A 16,650-nucleotide genomic window follows, 5' to 3' on the forward strand; every position below is an offset into this window, starting at 1 on the left:
TTATTTTAAAATATCTGTTCATATATGCCTGTTTTTGTGCCTACAGATAACTCTGTCATAGTGGATTGGCTCTAAAACCCATAAAATGGAGGGCTATGAATTTGTTTTCAAGGACTAGATTTGGGGAATAGGCAGATACAATTGGGAAAAGGTTGAATCTTCTCTATGAATGAATTTTTGAGTAAGAAAGATAAATTGCAGGGTATAGAAAGAGTGAGAAAGTTTTAAATTTTTTTGAATCTTTGTTTCATCATCTATATACTGAGGATGATAATATCTATCTCAGATGAACATAAGACTTAAAATAAGTGTAAACAAATAATTACACCAGGACAAGGCACAACACATAAAAATCATTATTATTATTGCCAAAGGACTTTGTGCAAAGAGATAGAAAGTGTGGAGGACAGATTAAGGCATGTTTAAAGGATGCTACTGAGAGCAACAATCAATGAGGCAGCCTTTTTTATTGATCTTCAGCACCCTCTTCACACTGAAAACAAATGAGGGAAAAATTTATTTAAGGGCTAGGATCACAGACTACTATATCATCCTGTAATTTCCCATTCCTTGCTCAGAGTGCTTCTTTAGTATTATTTTGCAAAAATAATGAAAAAATCAGCCTTAATGAATGCTATTAGATAGTTTACAGCATAAAAATCTAACTAGTTTAAGCAACACCAATTTGTTTGCTTCCCAAACCTACATAAAAGCAAGGATGCACTATGAGAAGAACTATAGTCTTATCAGGACTACATGTAGTCTTGCTAAGGTTTGGTCATGTAGCATAGTTAGGATGATTTCTGCTCTTCTGGTGCTACTAAAAGACTCAAGAGGTGAGAAAATTAGAAATGACTCTCATCTGTCAAAACTACTGAGCAAAAAGAGAATTCTATCTTCTGATATATGGAATCTGTTAAGAGGTAGAAATCAATAGACTTGTTCTGATGCTGATTAACAAAATACCTGTTACTCAGATGTATATATATTTTTTACAACTGAACAATGTTTCTTTGCTGATTTATAAACAGCAATAAATTTTCATGGGAGAAGAAAACCAAACCTATGTGACTGAATTTGTCTTCCTGGGCCTCTCACAGGATCCAGAGACACAAGTCCTGCTCTTTTTCCTTTTTCAGATAATCTACCTGCTGACTGTATTGGGAAATCTGCTTATCATTGTGCTTGTTCATGTAGACTCTAGACTTCACACACCGATGTACTTTTTCCTTGGAAACTTGTCCTTTGCTGATCTCTGTTTTTCTACCACCACAGTGCCCCAGGTGCTGGTCCACTTCTTGGTAAAGAGTAAAACCATTTCTTTTGCTGGATGCTCAACACAGATATTTGTTTTACTTCTGGTTGGGTGTACAGAGTGTGCACTGCTGGCAGTGATGTCCTATGACCGATATGTGGCTGTCTGCAAGCCCCTGCATTACTCCACCATCATGACACGTTGGTTATGTGTCCAGCTGGCCATAGGGTCCTGGGTCAGTGGAATATTTGTGTCACTGGTGGACACCACATTCACACTGCGTCTGCCCTACAGAGGGAACAATATCATTAATCATTTTTTTTGTGAACCTCCTGCCCTCCTGAAGCTGGCTTCAGCAGATACTTACAGCACAGAAATGGCCATCTTTGCAATGGGTGTGGTCATCCTCTTAGCTCCTGTGTGCCTGATTCTGGTCTCCTACTGGAATATTATCTCCACTGTGATCCAGATGCAGTCAGGAGAGGGGAGGCTCAAGGCTTTCTTTACCTGTGGTACCCATCTCATTGTTGTTGTCCTCTTCTATGGGTCAGCAATATTTGCCTACATGAGGCCAAACTCCAAGATAATGAATGAAAGGGACAAAATGATCTCTGTGTTCTACTCAGCAGTGACACCCATGTTGAACCCTATCATTTATAGTCTGAGAAACAAGGATGTCAAAGGTGCTCTCAGGAGAGTGACTTCAAAATTGTCTTTTTGAAGGTGGGGATCTTTAAGCATAATGACAATTCTAGAGATGTAGAAAGAAGTGATTTTCTTGTAAACTTTTCCCACTTTCATCCCATTCCTCCATTTCTTTTACTTCTCCTATTTTCCTATGTCTCTTCTAAATTCAGTAAATTGTCTAGTCAAAGCAATAAATCTTGATAGACACAGGAAAGAAATATAGAAGGGGAAGTGGGTGGGAGGATGGGATTAAGGAGTGCACTTGTGATGAGCACCAACTGGAATTTAAATAGAAACTTAAAAAAAAGAGGTACAAATTTCCAGTTATGAAATAAACAAGTCACAGCAATGAAAAGTACAGCATGGGGATATAGTCAGTAACATTATGATAACATGTGACAAATGTGACAAATGGTGACTCTACTTATGATGAGCACTAAGTAATGTATAAATTGTTGAATCAATATGCTGTACACCTGAAACTAGTATAACATTGTATGTCAATTATACTTAAATAATAATAAAAGGGGGGAAAGGAAGGGGAGGAGGGAGACGGAAAGAAGGGAGAAAAAATCGAGAGGGAAAGAAGGACAGGAGGGGGGAACCACGAAAAGAGGAAAAGAGAAAGTTGGGTAAGGAGACAGTCTACTTTCTAGGCCCATACAAGCTAATATGAAAATTAAAACAAATGAACATAAAACTATATGGAGGGGGGAACCCACCAGGGACCAAATAAACAAAACAAATACAAATATAAGAATACATTCTGGAAAATGGAATTATCTCTTTCATTTTTTTTAAAGATTTTATCTATCTATTCATGAGAGACAGAGAGAGAGAGAGAGAGAGAGGGAAAGAGAGAGGCAGAGACACAGGCAGAGGGAGAAGCAGGCTCCATGCAGGGAGCCCAACGCAGGACTCAATCCAGAGATTCCAGGATCATGCCCTGGGCAAAAGGCAAGCACTAAACCGCTGAACCACCCAGGTGTCCCTATCTCCTTCATTCTTGCATGCATTCATCAAAGACATTTTGAGCAGGAGAATTTCTAGAAGCTAGGGATATAGACATGAAAAGTAAGGACTTCATGGTGTTTAATTCTAACATGGCCTTAAATTCTAAATTTAATAATTTCTGAAATGTAAAAGAAAATACATTTAAGGAATAACAAAGGGTAGAATTTTTCTAAGAATACGTGTAACAGTAGGAAAATATTTATAAAGTTGAAAAGTAAGACGAAGAGTCCAGATTGAGAAATGCTTTGAATGAAATACCAAAGAATTTGCCCCATATGTAATCCTGAAAATGCTGAAGATTGGGAAATTATGGGATAGCAATGGAAAATGACGACGAAGTTAAGGAGAGCAGGGACACCTGTTTTATGCCTTAGTAAGGCATTTATAATGTAGACCATTGTTTTGCATATTATGACTTAAAATGGTCCCTGGGTTGAAGTGGAAAATATTTCACAGTATAGAGTTGAGTAGATTAGCCGATCTCAGGAACCTCATATGTAACAAGCCTCACGTTATTCTTCAGCACCGTAAAATTGTGTGCTGCTTTGTAGGCCATAGGATGGCTTTTATTTAAAAAAATTGCATGATTATTTGCTTAATGTCTGACTCCTCCATTAGTGTGTAATTTCCACGGCAATAAAGACTGTGACTGCTTTGTTGATCTCTACATTATCACTTGTAGAGAAGTGCCCAGCCGTGCTGTTACTTAAGAAATATCATTTTGGAAGGAGGGTCCCCAAGTCACCTGTCCCCACCAAATTACCTAGATAACTTTCAAATCATCCTGAAAACCTATGAATTCGGTCTGAGATTTAAAGAGAGAACAGCTGGAATACTACAGTGAGAAGAGTTTACACTTCTATCAAGTACAACTTGATTTTGGCCACTCTTCACTGAGCAAAATGACTAGAAGGGAAAACTCACCTCAAAAGAAAGAATCAGAAACAGTACTCTCTGCCACAGAGTTACAGAATTTGGATTACAATTAAATGTCAGAAGCCAATTCAGAAGCACAATTATAAAGCTACCGGTGGCTCTAGAAAAAAGCATAAAGGATTCAAGAGACTTCATGACTGAGAACTTAAATCTAATCCGGCTGAAATTAAAAATCAATTAAATGAGATGCAATCCAAATTAGAGGTCCTAATGACAAGGGTTAACGAGGTAGAAGAACGAGTGAGTGACATAGAAGACAAGTTGATGACAAGGAGGGAAACTAAGGAAAAAAGAGAAAAACAATTACAAAATCATGAGGATAGGTTAAGGGAAATAAATGACAGCCTCAGAAGGAAAAAATCTACATTTAATTGGGGTTCCCCAGGGAGCTGAAAGGGACAGAGGTCCAGAATATGTATTTAAACAAATCATTGCTGAGAACTTTCCTAACTTGGGAAGGGAAAAAGGAATTCAGATCCAGGAGAGAGAGAGATCGCCCCTAAAATCAATAAAAACCGCTCAACACCTTGACATTTAATAGTGAAACTTGCAAATTACAAAGATAAAGAGAAGATCCTTAAAGCAGCAAGTGACAAGAAATCTCTAACTTTTATGGGGAGAAATATTAGATTAACAGCAGACCTCTCCACAGAGACCTGGAAGGCCAGAAAGGGCTGGCAGGATATATTCAGGGTCCTAAATGAGAAGAACCTACAGCCAAGAATACTTTATCCAGCAAGGCTCTCATTCAGAATAGGAGAGATAAAGAGCTTGAAGATAGGCAGAAACTGAAAGAATATGTGACCACCAAGCCAGCTCTGCAAGATATACTAAGGGGGACTCTGTAATAGAAAGAGGATGTCCAAAACGAACTAGGGGTGGTGGAAGGGGAGGGAAGGTGGGGGGTGGGGGTGAGTGGGTGACAGGCACTGAGGGGGACACTTGACGGGATGAGCACTGGGTGTTATTCTGTATGTTGGTAAATTGAACACCAATAAAAATTAAATTTATTAAAAAAAATAAAATAAAGACATGTTATCTGAAAAATTAATAAATAAAATATAAAATAAAATAAATAAAATAAAATAAAATAAAATAAAATAAAATAAAATAAAATAAAATAAAATAAAATAAAATAAAATGGCTTTCTACCATACAATCTAAGCAGCTACTTCAGGGATAAGTAGGTGGGGAACATGATAAGATCAGTGAATCCCATGAGGATGGGGCCATTGCTATAGTTCATTTATTGTGAAGTGTACTTCTTTATTGATCAGAAGCAATGCTATGTGAAATAGCATGACAGTACATAAAGTCATTCTGTAAGCCCACAGATGGTAGTTTTGATGGAAGCATTGCATTTAAAAAGCAAATCTATATCCAGAGTTAGTGTCTCTTCCAATGAGAACATAGTTCTGTCTCTTCCATGTTACAAGTGTTCCAATATAAGATCCAGAACAGAGGAGTAGTTGTCTAGTTTTTTCATTGCTGTATAATTTAGCCTCTTGCATCTAGCACATAGGAGTTCAATAAGTAATGAATGAGAGAAATTTAAAAAGAAAATAGCTGTGGAGGGAAAACAAAGCAGGAAACTCTACATGTATTTGTTCCACTTAATTTACTTTAAGATACTCACGTTTGATAAGAGGATTACATTTTGGAGAAAAATTAAGACAGTCCTGCTTCCACAGTTTTTCTGAGACCATGTGGGGTCTTCACTATACCCAGGGACTTGGGGCAGATTGGCAGTACTAGCCCAAGGCATGGTCACTAAGTACACAGCCAGAGACGTGAGAATAGTCCTTCATGTTTCCTTTTCAGGTGGAGGGTTCCCTCTGGACAAACATAGCTCATTTACTGAGAGGAGAAAGCAGAAGTGGAGGGTCAGGAATCACACCTAGGGAATTTATTAAAATCCCTTCTCTTAGACTAGTATTTTCAGCAAGAGAACATGTCAGCTGGGGAGAGATTTCTCTTTAAAACAGTGGAAGGAAGGGATCCCTGGGTGGCTCAGCAGTTTAGCGCCTGCCTTCGGCCCAGGGCTTGATCCCGGAGTCCCGGGATCGAGTCCCACGTCGGATCGAGTCCCACATTGGGCTCCCTGTGTGGATGGAGCCTGCTTCTCCCTCTGCCTGTATCTCTCTATCTCTCTCTCTGTCTCTCTCTCTCTTTCTTTCTCTCTCTCTCATGAATAAATAAATAAAATCTTTAAAAAAATAAATCAGTGGAAAGTCAAAGTCATTGTTATCACACAGGAAGGCAGAAGAACCACCCTCAAAGACAGGGCCCCAGCTCACTGTGGCCTCCAGGAAAAGCAAGGCCAGGCATTGTAAGTTCTTCTTTTGGGTCTTCTCACACTCACTTTTTCCTCTTTTTTTTTTCAAAGATTTTATTTATTCATGAGAGACAGAGAAAGAGGCAGAGACACAGGCAGAGGGAGAAGCAGGCTCTCCGCAAGAACCCGAGGTGGGACTCGATCCCGGACCCCAGGATTATGCCCTGAGTCAAAGGCAGATGCTCAACCACTGAGCCGCCCAGGCATCGCTTTTTCCTCTTTTTAAAATGAATTTATTTTTTTTAGTTTCCTTTGTTTTTTTTAACAATAAATTTATTTTTTATTGGTGTTCAATTTGCCAACATACAGAATAACACCCAGTGCTCATCCCGTCAAGTGCCCCCCTCAGTGCCCGTCACCCATTCACCCCCAACCCCCACCCACCTCCCCTTCCACCACCCCTAGTTCATTTCCCAGAGTTAAGAGTCTTCATGTTCTGTCTCCCTTTCTGATATTTCCTACCCATTTCTTCTCCCAATTACTCAACATATAGTGTGTCATTAGTTTCAGATGTTGTGTTCAATAGTTTGTCAGTTGCACATAATACCCAGTGCTCATCACATTAAGAGCCCTCCCTAATGCCCATCACTCAATCACCCCATCCCCCCACCTACTTCCCCTCCAGCAACCCTCAGCTTGTTTCCCAAAGTTAAGAGTCTTTCATAGTTTGTCTCCATCTCTGTTTTCTTCCCATTCAATTTTCCTTCCTTTCTCTATGATACTCTATGCTGTTTCTTATATTCCACTTATGAGTGAAACCATCTCATATCTTCTTTCTTGGATTTTTCCTTTATTCAGCTTTTCCTTCAGAGCTCAGTAGGAGTGAAAAAGTGTTTTTTAAAGGACTAAGCAGTGATCTTATCCTGACAATTGCTTGGTGGCTAGAAAAATTCTATATGTTGGCAAATTGAACACCAATAAAAAATAAATTTATTAAAAAAAAAGAAAAGAAAAAAAGAAAAATTCTTTCACAGGGTGACCCGGTCAGAGAAGCAGTCTGTCCTAACTCCTCCCACAAGAGGAGACAGGCAATCTCTTGTTCTATGTGCCTCTTCTCTTGGTAGTGTTTGCCATTCAGACACAAGGCTGCCCATTCCCAGAGAGGATCTGCAAAGCCAGAAGAATGGAAGGGCCTTGACTCACTGATCTCACATAAATCCTCACAGCTGGTACCTTCCCCATTACTGGCAAAAAGCTACTTTATTACCAATTTCTATTTGCACTCCTTGGCTCCCTCAAACAAGCTACTACATCTTACAGTAAAATCTACCAGCAGTGTGTCTAATCCATCTGAGGTAAGAATTTTAACTATGTTTCAGAGAATATTATGAGGTAGGTGTCTGTGAGTAATTATGAAATGGGAAGGATCCTAGCTAGGAAATGTGACTGGTTACAAACTGTTATCTATCCCTTAGGCCATCTCAGTAATGTTGGTCTCAGCAATGAACATCTCTAGTAATGTTGGTCTCATTCATTCATTCATTCATTCATTCATTCAACAAATAGTCATTAAGGATATTCTATAATTCAGACACTGTGCTATATATTGAGCAAACACTGTGAATAAGATACAAACCCTATATTTAAGGATCTGTAAAAGAATATTTAAATAGTCAGAGTACCTCCTTACTCTGAGAAGAAAGGCAAGCTTCTAGGAAATAGTGACAGCTTATGTTCTGGCGTACCAGGAAGCTGTAACCAAGAAAAAAGATCAAGGGTATGAAAGAAAGAAAATGAAGCGTTCAAGGCAGCGGGACATGCAGGTGCAAAGGCCTAGAGACAAGAGAAAACAGTTTCTTGGGGAACTCCAAATTGATCAGTATGGAGGGAAGTTGTGTCTGGATAGGGATAGAAGAAGGAGGGGAGGCTAATGGCCACTGTAAGGAATGATGTAAGAGAGTTCAGCCTAGCCAGATTATGAGCTATGTTGCATAACATGCCAAGAAGATTGGAGTAGATCTTGAGGGCAGTCATTAAAGTATGTTAAGCAACAGAGTAACATCAAAGTTATAATATTAAGATTTTTATAACAGTGTATAAATGGATTGCAGAGGATAAAATTTAATCCAGGAAGATCCAGATGGGGGTAATTTCCAGTGAAATTGATAAGGCTTTGGAAGAGATAAGGTCTAATTTGGGAAATAGTAAGGAGCTCAAATCAATAGGAAGTCATGACCTCAAGGACACCTAATTTACTAGGCTTCACATTCCTGATATCCTTGGTTACCATCTAAATTATAAATGGCTATAATTTCAGCTACTCTTCATATTTCTCTGAGTTTGCCCTCCCCTGACCCAACTTCTTACTATACCCCTTTCACCCTCTTATCCAAGAATAATACTTTATGTTCCCTGAATCCTTTGGTCCTTCTTATAGAAATATTCCCACATTTCTTAATCTACAGCATTCTCCTTCCACTTCCTTGACTACAATAATCCTGACTCTTACCTAAGAAACCTCTACACCTGTACTCCTGCTCTACTCTTTTTGGTGGATTCTGATCACTCTTCAACACCCCATTTATCTGTGAGTTCAGAGGTGAGGTTATCATTCTCTTTGTTTCCCCTCAGCACTTTCCAAAGCATTATATCTCTCTTCTCATATAACAGTATCTACTACTCGAGGCTATTCCATTCCTTGTCATTTTTATTTCCCACCTTCCTGGTCATCCTTTCACACTTTTTGTAGACTTCGGCACTTAGATCATAGTTTCCTAATTCCTTAATTCTGCCATTGCCTTGGATGAATTTAGTGTCCATAGGAATGACCTTAGTTCCATATTTTTCAAACTCAAATAACTTATATGTTAGACAATTTTAGCCACACATTCCAATGATTCACTATTTTGATCATGACCTGAGCTGATGACAGATGCTTAACTGACTGAGCCAGCAAAGCACTCTGCTTTCATAACAGTTTTCAACCTCAAAGAAACTACATGTCTTGATCTTTTTATTATTTTTCTTTTACTCAATCCTCTCTAGACCATTCTTCAACCATATTCAGCCGGAATTCCACAGTTGCGTTTAAAGCTTCTCCTACAAATTCTCTCAGTTCTATTGGAACCCTAATTTCTCACACCATCTCTTTTAAAAATCTCCAATTTTACATCAGTGCCACTCACTTTCTCTAATTCTATACCTAGGATGGATACAAAATATTTGCACACAACCCAGAAATTTGTGATATTTCCTGCCCTTCAACCTTAACTAACCCCTCAATCCCATCAAGAAATCCTTTTGATTTTACTTAATTCAGCAATATTTCCTATTCTTCTTGCCAAGCACTCAAAAGCTCACTCTCAAGCCTAGCTTCCTCACCCTTAACAGATAATTGTTTCCTTAACTGAGAATATTGAGTTCAGATGTAATCACTCTCAAATCCTCTAGCCCTGCCATACTAACATCTCCTGATCCTCTTCCTCCTTCTATTAATTCTATAAGTATTCACATTCATCCTCACCTCTTTGCTTCCAGTTTAAGAAGATAAAGTTCCCATAATTCTATCTAAGGCCAGCTTCTCAGTTGTTCTCCTTGAACTCATCCCTCCTGTCTTCCTTGGACCTTGGTCTATCTTTATCTCCTTTAACTTTGACTACTGTCTACTGGCTCCTCTTTTACATTTTATAAATATACTAGAATCACCCCCTATCCTGAAAATAATAAAAATATAAAAACTTACCTTGACTTCCCTTCCCCCTCGCTACTTTCCAAACTTTCTACCTTTTATATTCAAAACTATAGAAGTATAATTTATACCCACTATTTCAACTTCCCATCTCTTCTTTACTCCTCAAATCTCAGCAGTCTTGCTTCTTCTCTCACCTTCTACTGAAACCTCTATATACAGACTTAGCAACAATATCTCCAAATTTCATGGGCTTTTATTCTATTCATATTTCCTGGATCTCTGCACAATATTTGACAGAACACTCCCTTTTTGAAATTGTCTCTTCATTGTCTTCCACAAGATCTACTGATAAGTTTATTTGGTTCTTTGCTCTTGCCCTTCCTTGAAGCACTTACTGGCATTTCTTCTTTTTAGACTTTAATGTTTCTTATATTTCATTCCTTGGCTTACCCATCTTTTCTATCTACATACTTTGCCCATATAAGCTCGTTTGATCATTTCAATCACTATGGATTTGTAAATAATTGTAATTTTTTTTAAATCTGCAGAGGAGCTCTGGAGATTTAAATTGAGCACCCAATTCTTGATTTCAACTCAGGTCATGATCTTAGGGACGTGAGATCTTGGAGAAGCCCTGCCTAGCGCACACATTCTCTCTCTCAAAAAAGAAAAAAAAAAACTTCAGCCTATACCTTTTCCAGGAGCTTTTGGTTTGTATAAAAAATATCTGCCATACACTTCGGCAAGGATCTCCCCAAACACCTCTGCAAGTTAACAGGACATGCCTATTTTCTATGGCCCTGGGTTCCTTTGGTGGCATCACTACTCAGGAAAAAGTCTGAACTCTTCTTACATGGCTTTCAAATCCTTCACAATATGATTTCTGCCTGCTTTCTTAGCCTCATCTCTCTTCCAGAAGCAAATATATTTAATGGTTCTGGATACTCTCTCTTACCTTCTTTGCTCATGCTGTTTCCTCCTCCTGAAATGTCCTGATTGTCTTCCCAGTTCTCTTTGTCAAAGTATGTTTAAATTTAAAATCCATCCTCAGTGCTACCCCAGGGACAAGATTATAGCCTTCTGTTCATTCTCTAGTTGTCATTTATTTTGGATGATTTTAGCGTCCATGAGAATGACTCATTTAATTCCATATTTTTAAAATTCAAATAACTTACATGTTTAGATAATTTAGCCATCCATTCCAATGGGTGAGATATTTCTTCACTTTTTCTTTCCTGTCCTGTGGGTTTAGGTGTCCTACAAAATCTCTATCCTTTACTTACACATCTTCCACATTGTATTGTCGATATCTGTTTATTAAAGATATACTTTTCCTTTTAGACTGTGAAATTCCTGAGGATACTGACCAAGAATTTTTGCTCATCAAAGTACTAGGTTACTACTAGGCACCAAACATATATTTCACCAGATAAATGTTTAAATGCTTTTTGAATATTGAATGAGTGGCAAGTTTCAATGTTGTATTAATTTTGTTAGGCTTGGATATAATTTCATATATGCTGCTTGGGATTATTGGTTCTTGAAAATCCAAAGTCTCCCTGGGTTTGCTGACTTCTGGAAGATTTTGCAAAAGCTCTCAAAATAGCCCTTAAAGGGGAATTAAATTAAATAATGCTTCATATATATATCCCCCCTAAGTTGGTGGTTTGAAGGCATTTGGAAAATTTTTTTTAATTTATTTTTTATTGGTGTTCAATTTACTAACATACAGAATAACCCCCAGTGCCCGTCACCCATTCACTCCCACCCCCCGCCCTCCTCCCCTTCTACCACCCCCAGTTCGTTTCCCAGAGTTCGCAGTCTTTCCGTTCTGTCTCCCTTTCTGATATTTCCCACACATTTCTTCTCTCTTCCCTTATATTCCCTTTCACTATTATTTATATTCCCCAAATGAATGAGAACATATAATGTTTGTCCTTCTCCGATTGACTTACTTCACTCAGCATAATACCCTCCAGTTCCATCCACGTTGAAGCAAATGGTGGGTATTTGTCATTTCTAATAGCTGAGTAATATTCCATTGTATACATAAACCACATCTTCTTTATCCATTCATCTTTCGTTGGACACCGAGGCTCCTTCCACAGTTTGGCTATCGTGGCCATTGCTGCTAGAAACATCGGGGTGCAGGTGTCCCGGCGTTTCATTGCATTTGTATCTTTGGGGTAAATCCCCAACAGTGCAATTGCTGGGTCATAGGGCAGGTATATTTTTAACTGTTTGAGGAACCTCCACACAGTTTTCCAGAGTGGCTGCACCAGTTCACATTCCCACCAACAGCGTAAGAGGGTTCCCTTTTCTCCGCATCCTCTCCAACATTTGTTGTTTCCTGCCTTGTTAATTTTCCCCATTCTCACTGGAGTGAGGTGGTATCTCATTGTGGTTTTGATTTGTATTTCCCTGATGGCAAGTGATGCTGAGCATTTTCTCATATGCATGTTGGCCATTGTCTATGTCTTCCTCTGTGAGATTTCTGTTCATGTCTTTTGCCCATTTCATGATTGGATTGTTTGTTTCTTTGGTGTTGAGTTTAATAAGTTCTTTATAGATCTTGGAAACTAGCCCTTTATCTGATATGTCATTTGCAAATATCTTCTCCCATTCTGTAGGTTGTCTTTGAGTTTTGTTGACTGTATCCTTTGCTGTGCAAAAGCTTCTTATCTTGATGAACTCCCAATAGTTCATTTTTGCTTTTGTTTCTTTTGCCTTCATGGATGTATCTTGCAAGAAGTTACTATGGCCGAGTTCACAAAGGGTGTTGCCTGTGTTCTTCTCTAGGATTTTGATGGAATCTTGTCTCACATTTAGATCTTTCATCCATTTTGAGTTTACCTTTGTGTATGGTGAAAGAGAGTGGTCTAGTTTCATTCTTCTGCATGTGGATGTCCAATTTTCCCAGCACCATTTATTGAAGAGACTGTCTTTCTTCCAATGGATAGTCTTTCCTCCTTTATCGAATATTAGTTGACCATAAAGTTCAGGGTCCACTTCTGGATTCTCTATTCTGTTCCACTGATCTATGTGTCTGTTTTTGTGCCAGTACCACACTGTCTTGATGACCACAGCTTTGTAGTACAACCTGAAATCTGGCATTGTGATGCCCCCAGATATGGTTTTCTTTTTTAAAATTCCCCTGGCTATTCGGGGTCTTTTCTGATTCCACACAAATCTTAAAATAATTTGTTCTAACTCTCTGAAGAAAGTCCATGGTATTTTGATAGGGATTGCATTAAACGTGTATATTGCCCTGGGTAACATTGACATTTTCACAATATTAATTCTGCCAATCCATGAGCATGGAATATTTTTCCATCTCTTTGTGTCTTCCTCAATTTCTTTCAGAAGTGTTCTATAGTTTTGAGGGTATAGATCCTTTACATCTTTGGTTAGGTTTATTCCTAGGTATCTTATGCTTTTGGGTGCAATTGTAAATGGGATTGACTCCTTAATTTCTCTTTCTTCAGTCTCATTGTTAGTGTATAGAAATGCCACTGACTTCTGGGCATTGATTTTGTATCCTGCCACGCTACCGAATTGCTGTATGAGTTCTAGCAATCTTGGGGTGGAGACTTTTGGGTTTTCTATGTAGAGTATCATGTCATCAGCGAAGAGGGAGAGTTTGACTTCTTCTTTGCCAATTTGAATGCCTTTAATGTCTTTTTGTTGTGTGATTGCTGAGGCTAGGACTTCCAGTACTATGTTGAACAGCAGTGGTGAGAGTGGACATCCCTGTCTTGTTCCTGATCTTAGGGGAAAGGCTCCCAGTGCTTCCCCATTGAGAATGATATTTGCTGTGGGCTTTTCATAGATGGCTTTTAAGATGTTAAGGAATGTTCCCTCTATCCCTACACTCTGAAGAGTTTTGAGCAGGAATGGATGCTGTATTTTGTCAAATGCTTTCTCTGCATCCAATGAGAGGATCATATGGTTCTTGGTTTTTCTCTTGATGATATGATGAATCACATTGATTGTTTTACGGGTGTTGAACCAGCCTTGTGTCCCAGAGATAAATCCTACTTGGTCATGGTGAATAATTTTCTTAATGTACTGTTGGATCCTATTGGCCAGTATCTTGTTGAGAATTTTTGCATCCATGTTCATCAGGGATATTGGTCTGTAATTCTCCTTTTTGGTGGGATCTTTGTCTGGTTTTGGAATTAAGGTGATGCTGGCTTCATAGAACGAATTTGGAAGTACTCCATCTCTTTCTATCTTTCCAAACAGCTTTAGGAGAATAGGTATGGTTTCTTCTTTAAACGTTTGATAAAATTCCCCTGGGAAGCCATCTGGCCCTGGACTCTTGTGTCTTGGGAGGTTTTTGATGACTGCTTCAATTTCCTCCCTGGTTATTGGCCTGTTCAGGTTTTCTATTTCTTCCTGTTCTAGTTTTGGTAGTTTGTGGCTTTCCAGGAATGCGTCCATTTCTTCTAGATTGCCTAATTTATTGGCGTATAGCTGTTCATAATATGTTTTTAAAATCGTTTGTATTTCCTTGGTGTTGGTAGTGACCTCTCCTTTCTCATTCATGATTTTATTAATTTGAGTCTTCTCTCTCTTCTTTTTAATAAGGCTGGCTAATGGTTTATCTATCTTATTAATTCTTTCAAAGAACCAACTCCTGGTTCTGTTGATCTGTTCCACAGTTCTTCTGGTCTCGATTTCGTTGAGTTCTGCTCGAATCTTTATTAACTCCCTTCTTCTCTTGGGTGTAGGATCTATTTGCTGTTTTTTCTCTAGCTCTTTTATGTGTAAGGTTAGCTTTTGTATTTGAGTTCTTTCCTGTTTTTGAATGGATGCTTGTATTGCAATGTATTTCCCCCTTAGGACTGCTTTGGCTGCATCCCAAAGATTTTGAACGGTTGTATCTTCATTCTCATTAGTTTCCATGAATCTTTTTAATTCTTCCTTAATTTCCTGGTTGACCCTTTTATCTTTTAGCAGGATGGTCCTTAACCTCCACGTGTTTGAGGTCCTTCCAAACTTCTTGTTGTGATTTAGTTCTAATTTCAAGGCATATGGTCTGAGAATATGCAGGGGACGATCCCAATCTTTTGGTATCGGTTCAGACCCGATTTGTGACCCAATATGTGGTCTATTCTGGAGAAAGTTCCATGTGCGCTTGAGAAGAATGTGTATTCAGTTGAGTTTGGATGTAAAGTTCTGTAGATATCTGTGAAATCCATCTGGTCCAGTGTATCATTTAAAGCTCTCGTTTCTTTGGAGATGTTGTGCTTAGAAGACCTATCGAGTATAGAAAGAGCTAGATTGAAGTCACCAAGTATAAGTGTATTATTATCTAAGTATTTCTTCACTTTGGTTAATAATTGATTGATATATTTGGCAGCTCCCACATTCGGGGCATATATATTGAGGATTCTTAAGTCCTCTTGTTGAATAGATCCTTTAAGTATGATATAGTGTCCCTCTTCATCTCTCACTACAGTCTTTGGGGTAAATTTTAGTTTATCTGATATAAGGATGGCTACCCCTGCTTTCTTTTGAGGACCATTCGAATGGTAAATGGTTCTCCAACCTTTTATTTTCAGGCTGTAGGTGTCCTTCTGTCTAAAATGAGTCTCTTGTAGACAGCAAATAGATGGGTCCTGCTTTTTTATCCAGTCTGAAACCCTGCGCCTTTTGATGGGGTCATTAAGCCCGTTCACATTCAGAGTTACTATTGAGAGATAGGAGTTTAGTGTCATCATGATATCTATTCAGTCCTTGTTTTTGTGGACTGTTCCACTGAACTTCTTCTTAAAGGGGAATTTTAAGAGTCCCCCTTAAAATTTCTTGCAGAGCTGGTTTGGAGGTCACAGATTCTTTTAGTTGCTGCCTGTCTTGGAAGCTCTTTATCTCTCCTTCCATTTTGAATGAGAGCCTTGCTGGATAAAGTATTCTTGGTTGCATGTTCTTCTCATTTAGGACCCTGAATATATCCTGCCAGCCCTTTCTGCCCTCCAGGTCTCTGTGGAGAGGTCTGCTGTTACCCTAATACTCCTCCCCATAAAAGTCAGGGATTTCTTGTCTCTTGCTGCTTTAAGGATCTTCTCTTTATCTTTGGAATTTGCAAGCTTCACTATTAAATGTCGAGGTGTTGAACGGTTTTTATTGATTTTAGGGGGGGATCTCTCTATTTCCTGGATCTGAATGCCTGTTTCCCTTCCCAGATTAGGAAAGTTTTCAGCTAGAATTTGTTCAAATACATATTCTGGCCCTCTGTCCCTTTCGGCGCCCTCGGGAACCCCAATTAAACGTAGGTTTTTCTTTCTCAGGCTGTCGTTTATTTCCCTTAATCTATCTTCATGGTCTTTTAATTGTTTGTCTCTTTTTTCCTCAGTTTCCCTCTTTGCTATCAACTTGTCTTCTATGTCACTCACTCGTTCTTCCACCTCGTTAACCCTCGTCGTTAGGACTTCTAGTTTGGATTGCATTTCATTCAATTGATTTTTAATTTCTGCCTGATTAGCTCTAAATTCTGCAGTCATGAAGTCTCTTGAGTCCTTTATACTTTTTTCTAGAGCCACCAGTAGCTGTATAATAGTGCTTCTGAATTGGCTTTCTGACATTGAATTGTAATCCAGATTTTGTAACTCTGTGGGAGAGAGGACTGTTTCTGATTCTTTCTTTTGAGGTGAGGTTTTCCTTCTAGTCATTTTGCTCAGTGCAGAGTGGCCAAAAGCAAGTTGTATTGGGAAAAAGAGAAAAAGAGAGGAGAGAAAGAAGGAAAGAAAAGAGAAAGAGAAAAAAAGGGAAGAGAAAAAAAAACGAAAA

At 38.7% G+C, this 16,650-nt stretch overlaps 1 protein-coding gene across 1 annotated transcript; it reads left to right on the top strand.

The window, feature by feature from the left end:
* The first annotated feature begins 1,043 nt into the window (after positions 1 to 1,043).
* On the top strand, positions 1,044 to 1,976 carry LOC140615429 (olfactory receptor 2D3-like). Its single transcript, XM_072795288.1, has one exon. It carries the CDS (start codon positions 1,044 to 1,046, stop codon positions 1,974 to 1,976), a length of 933 nt encoding a protein of 310 aa, XP_072651389.1.
* The last annotated feature ends 14,674 nt before the right edge of the window (positions 1,977 to 16,650 follow it).

Source organism: Canis lupus, chromosome 23 (genome assembly GCF_048164855.1).
Source record: "Canis lupus baileyi chromosome 23, mCanLup2.hap1, whole genome shotgun sequence".
NCBI lineage: Eukaryota > Metazoa > Chordata > Mammalia > Carnivora > Canidae > Canis > Canis lupus.

Coding starts and splice junctions, on each gene's coding strand:
- LOC140615429 (XM_072795288.1), top strand. CDS start 1,044: ATGGGAGAAGAAAACCAAACCTATGTGACTGAATTTGTCTTCCTGGGC.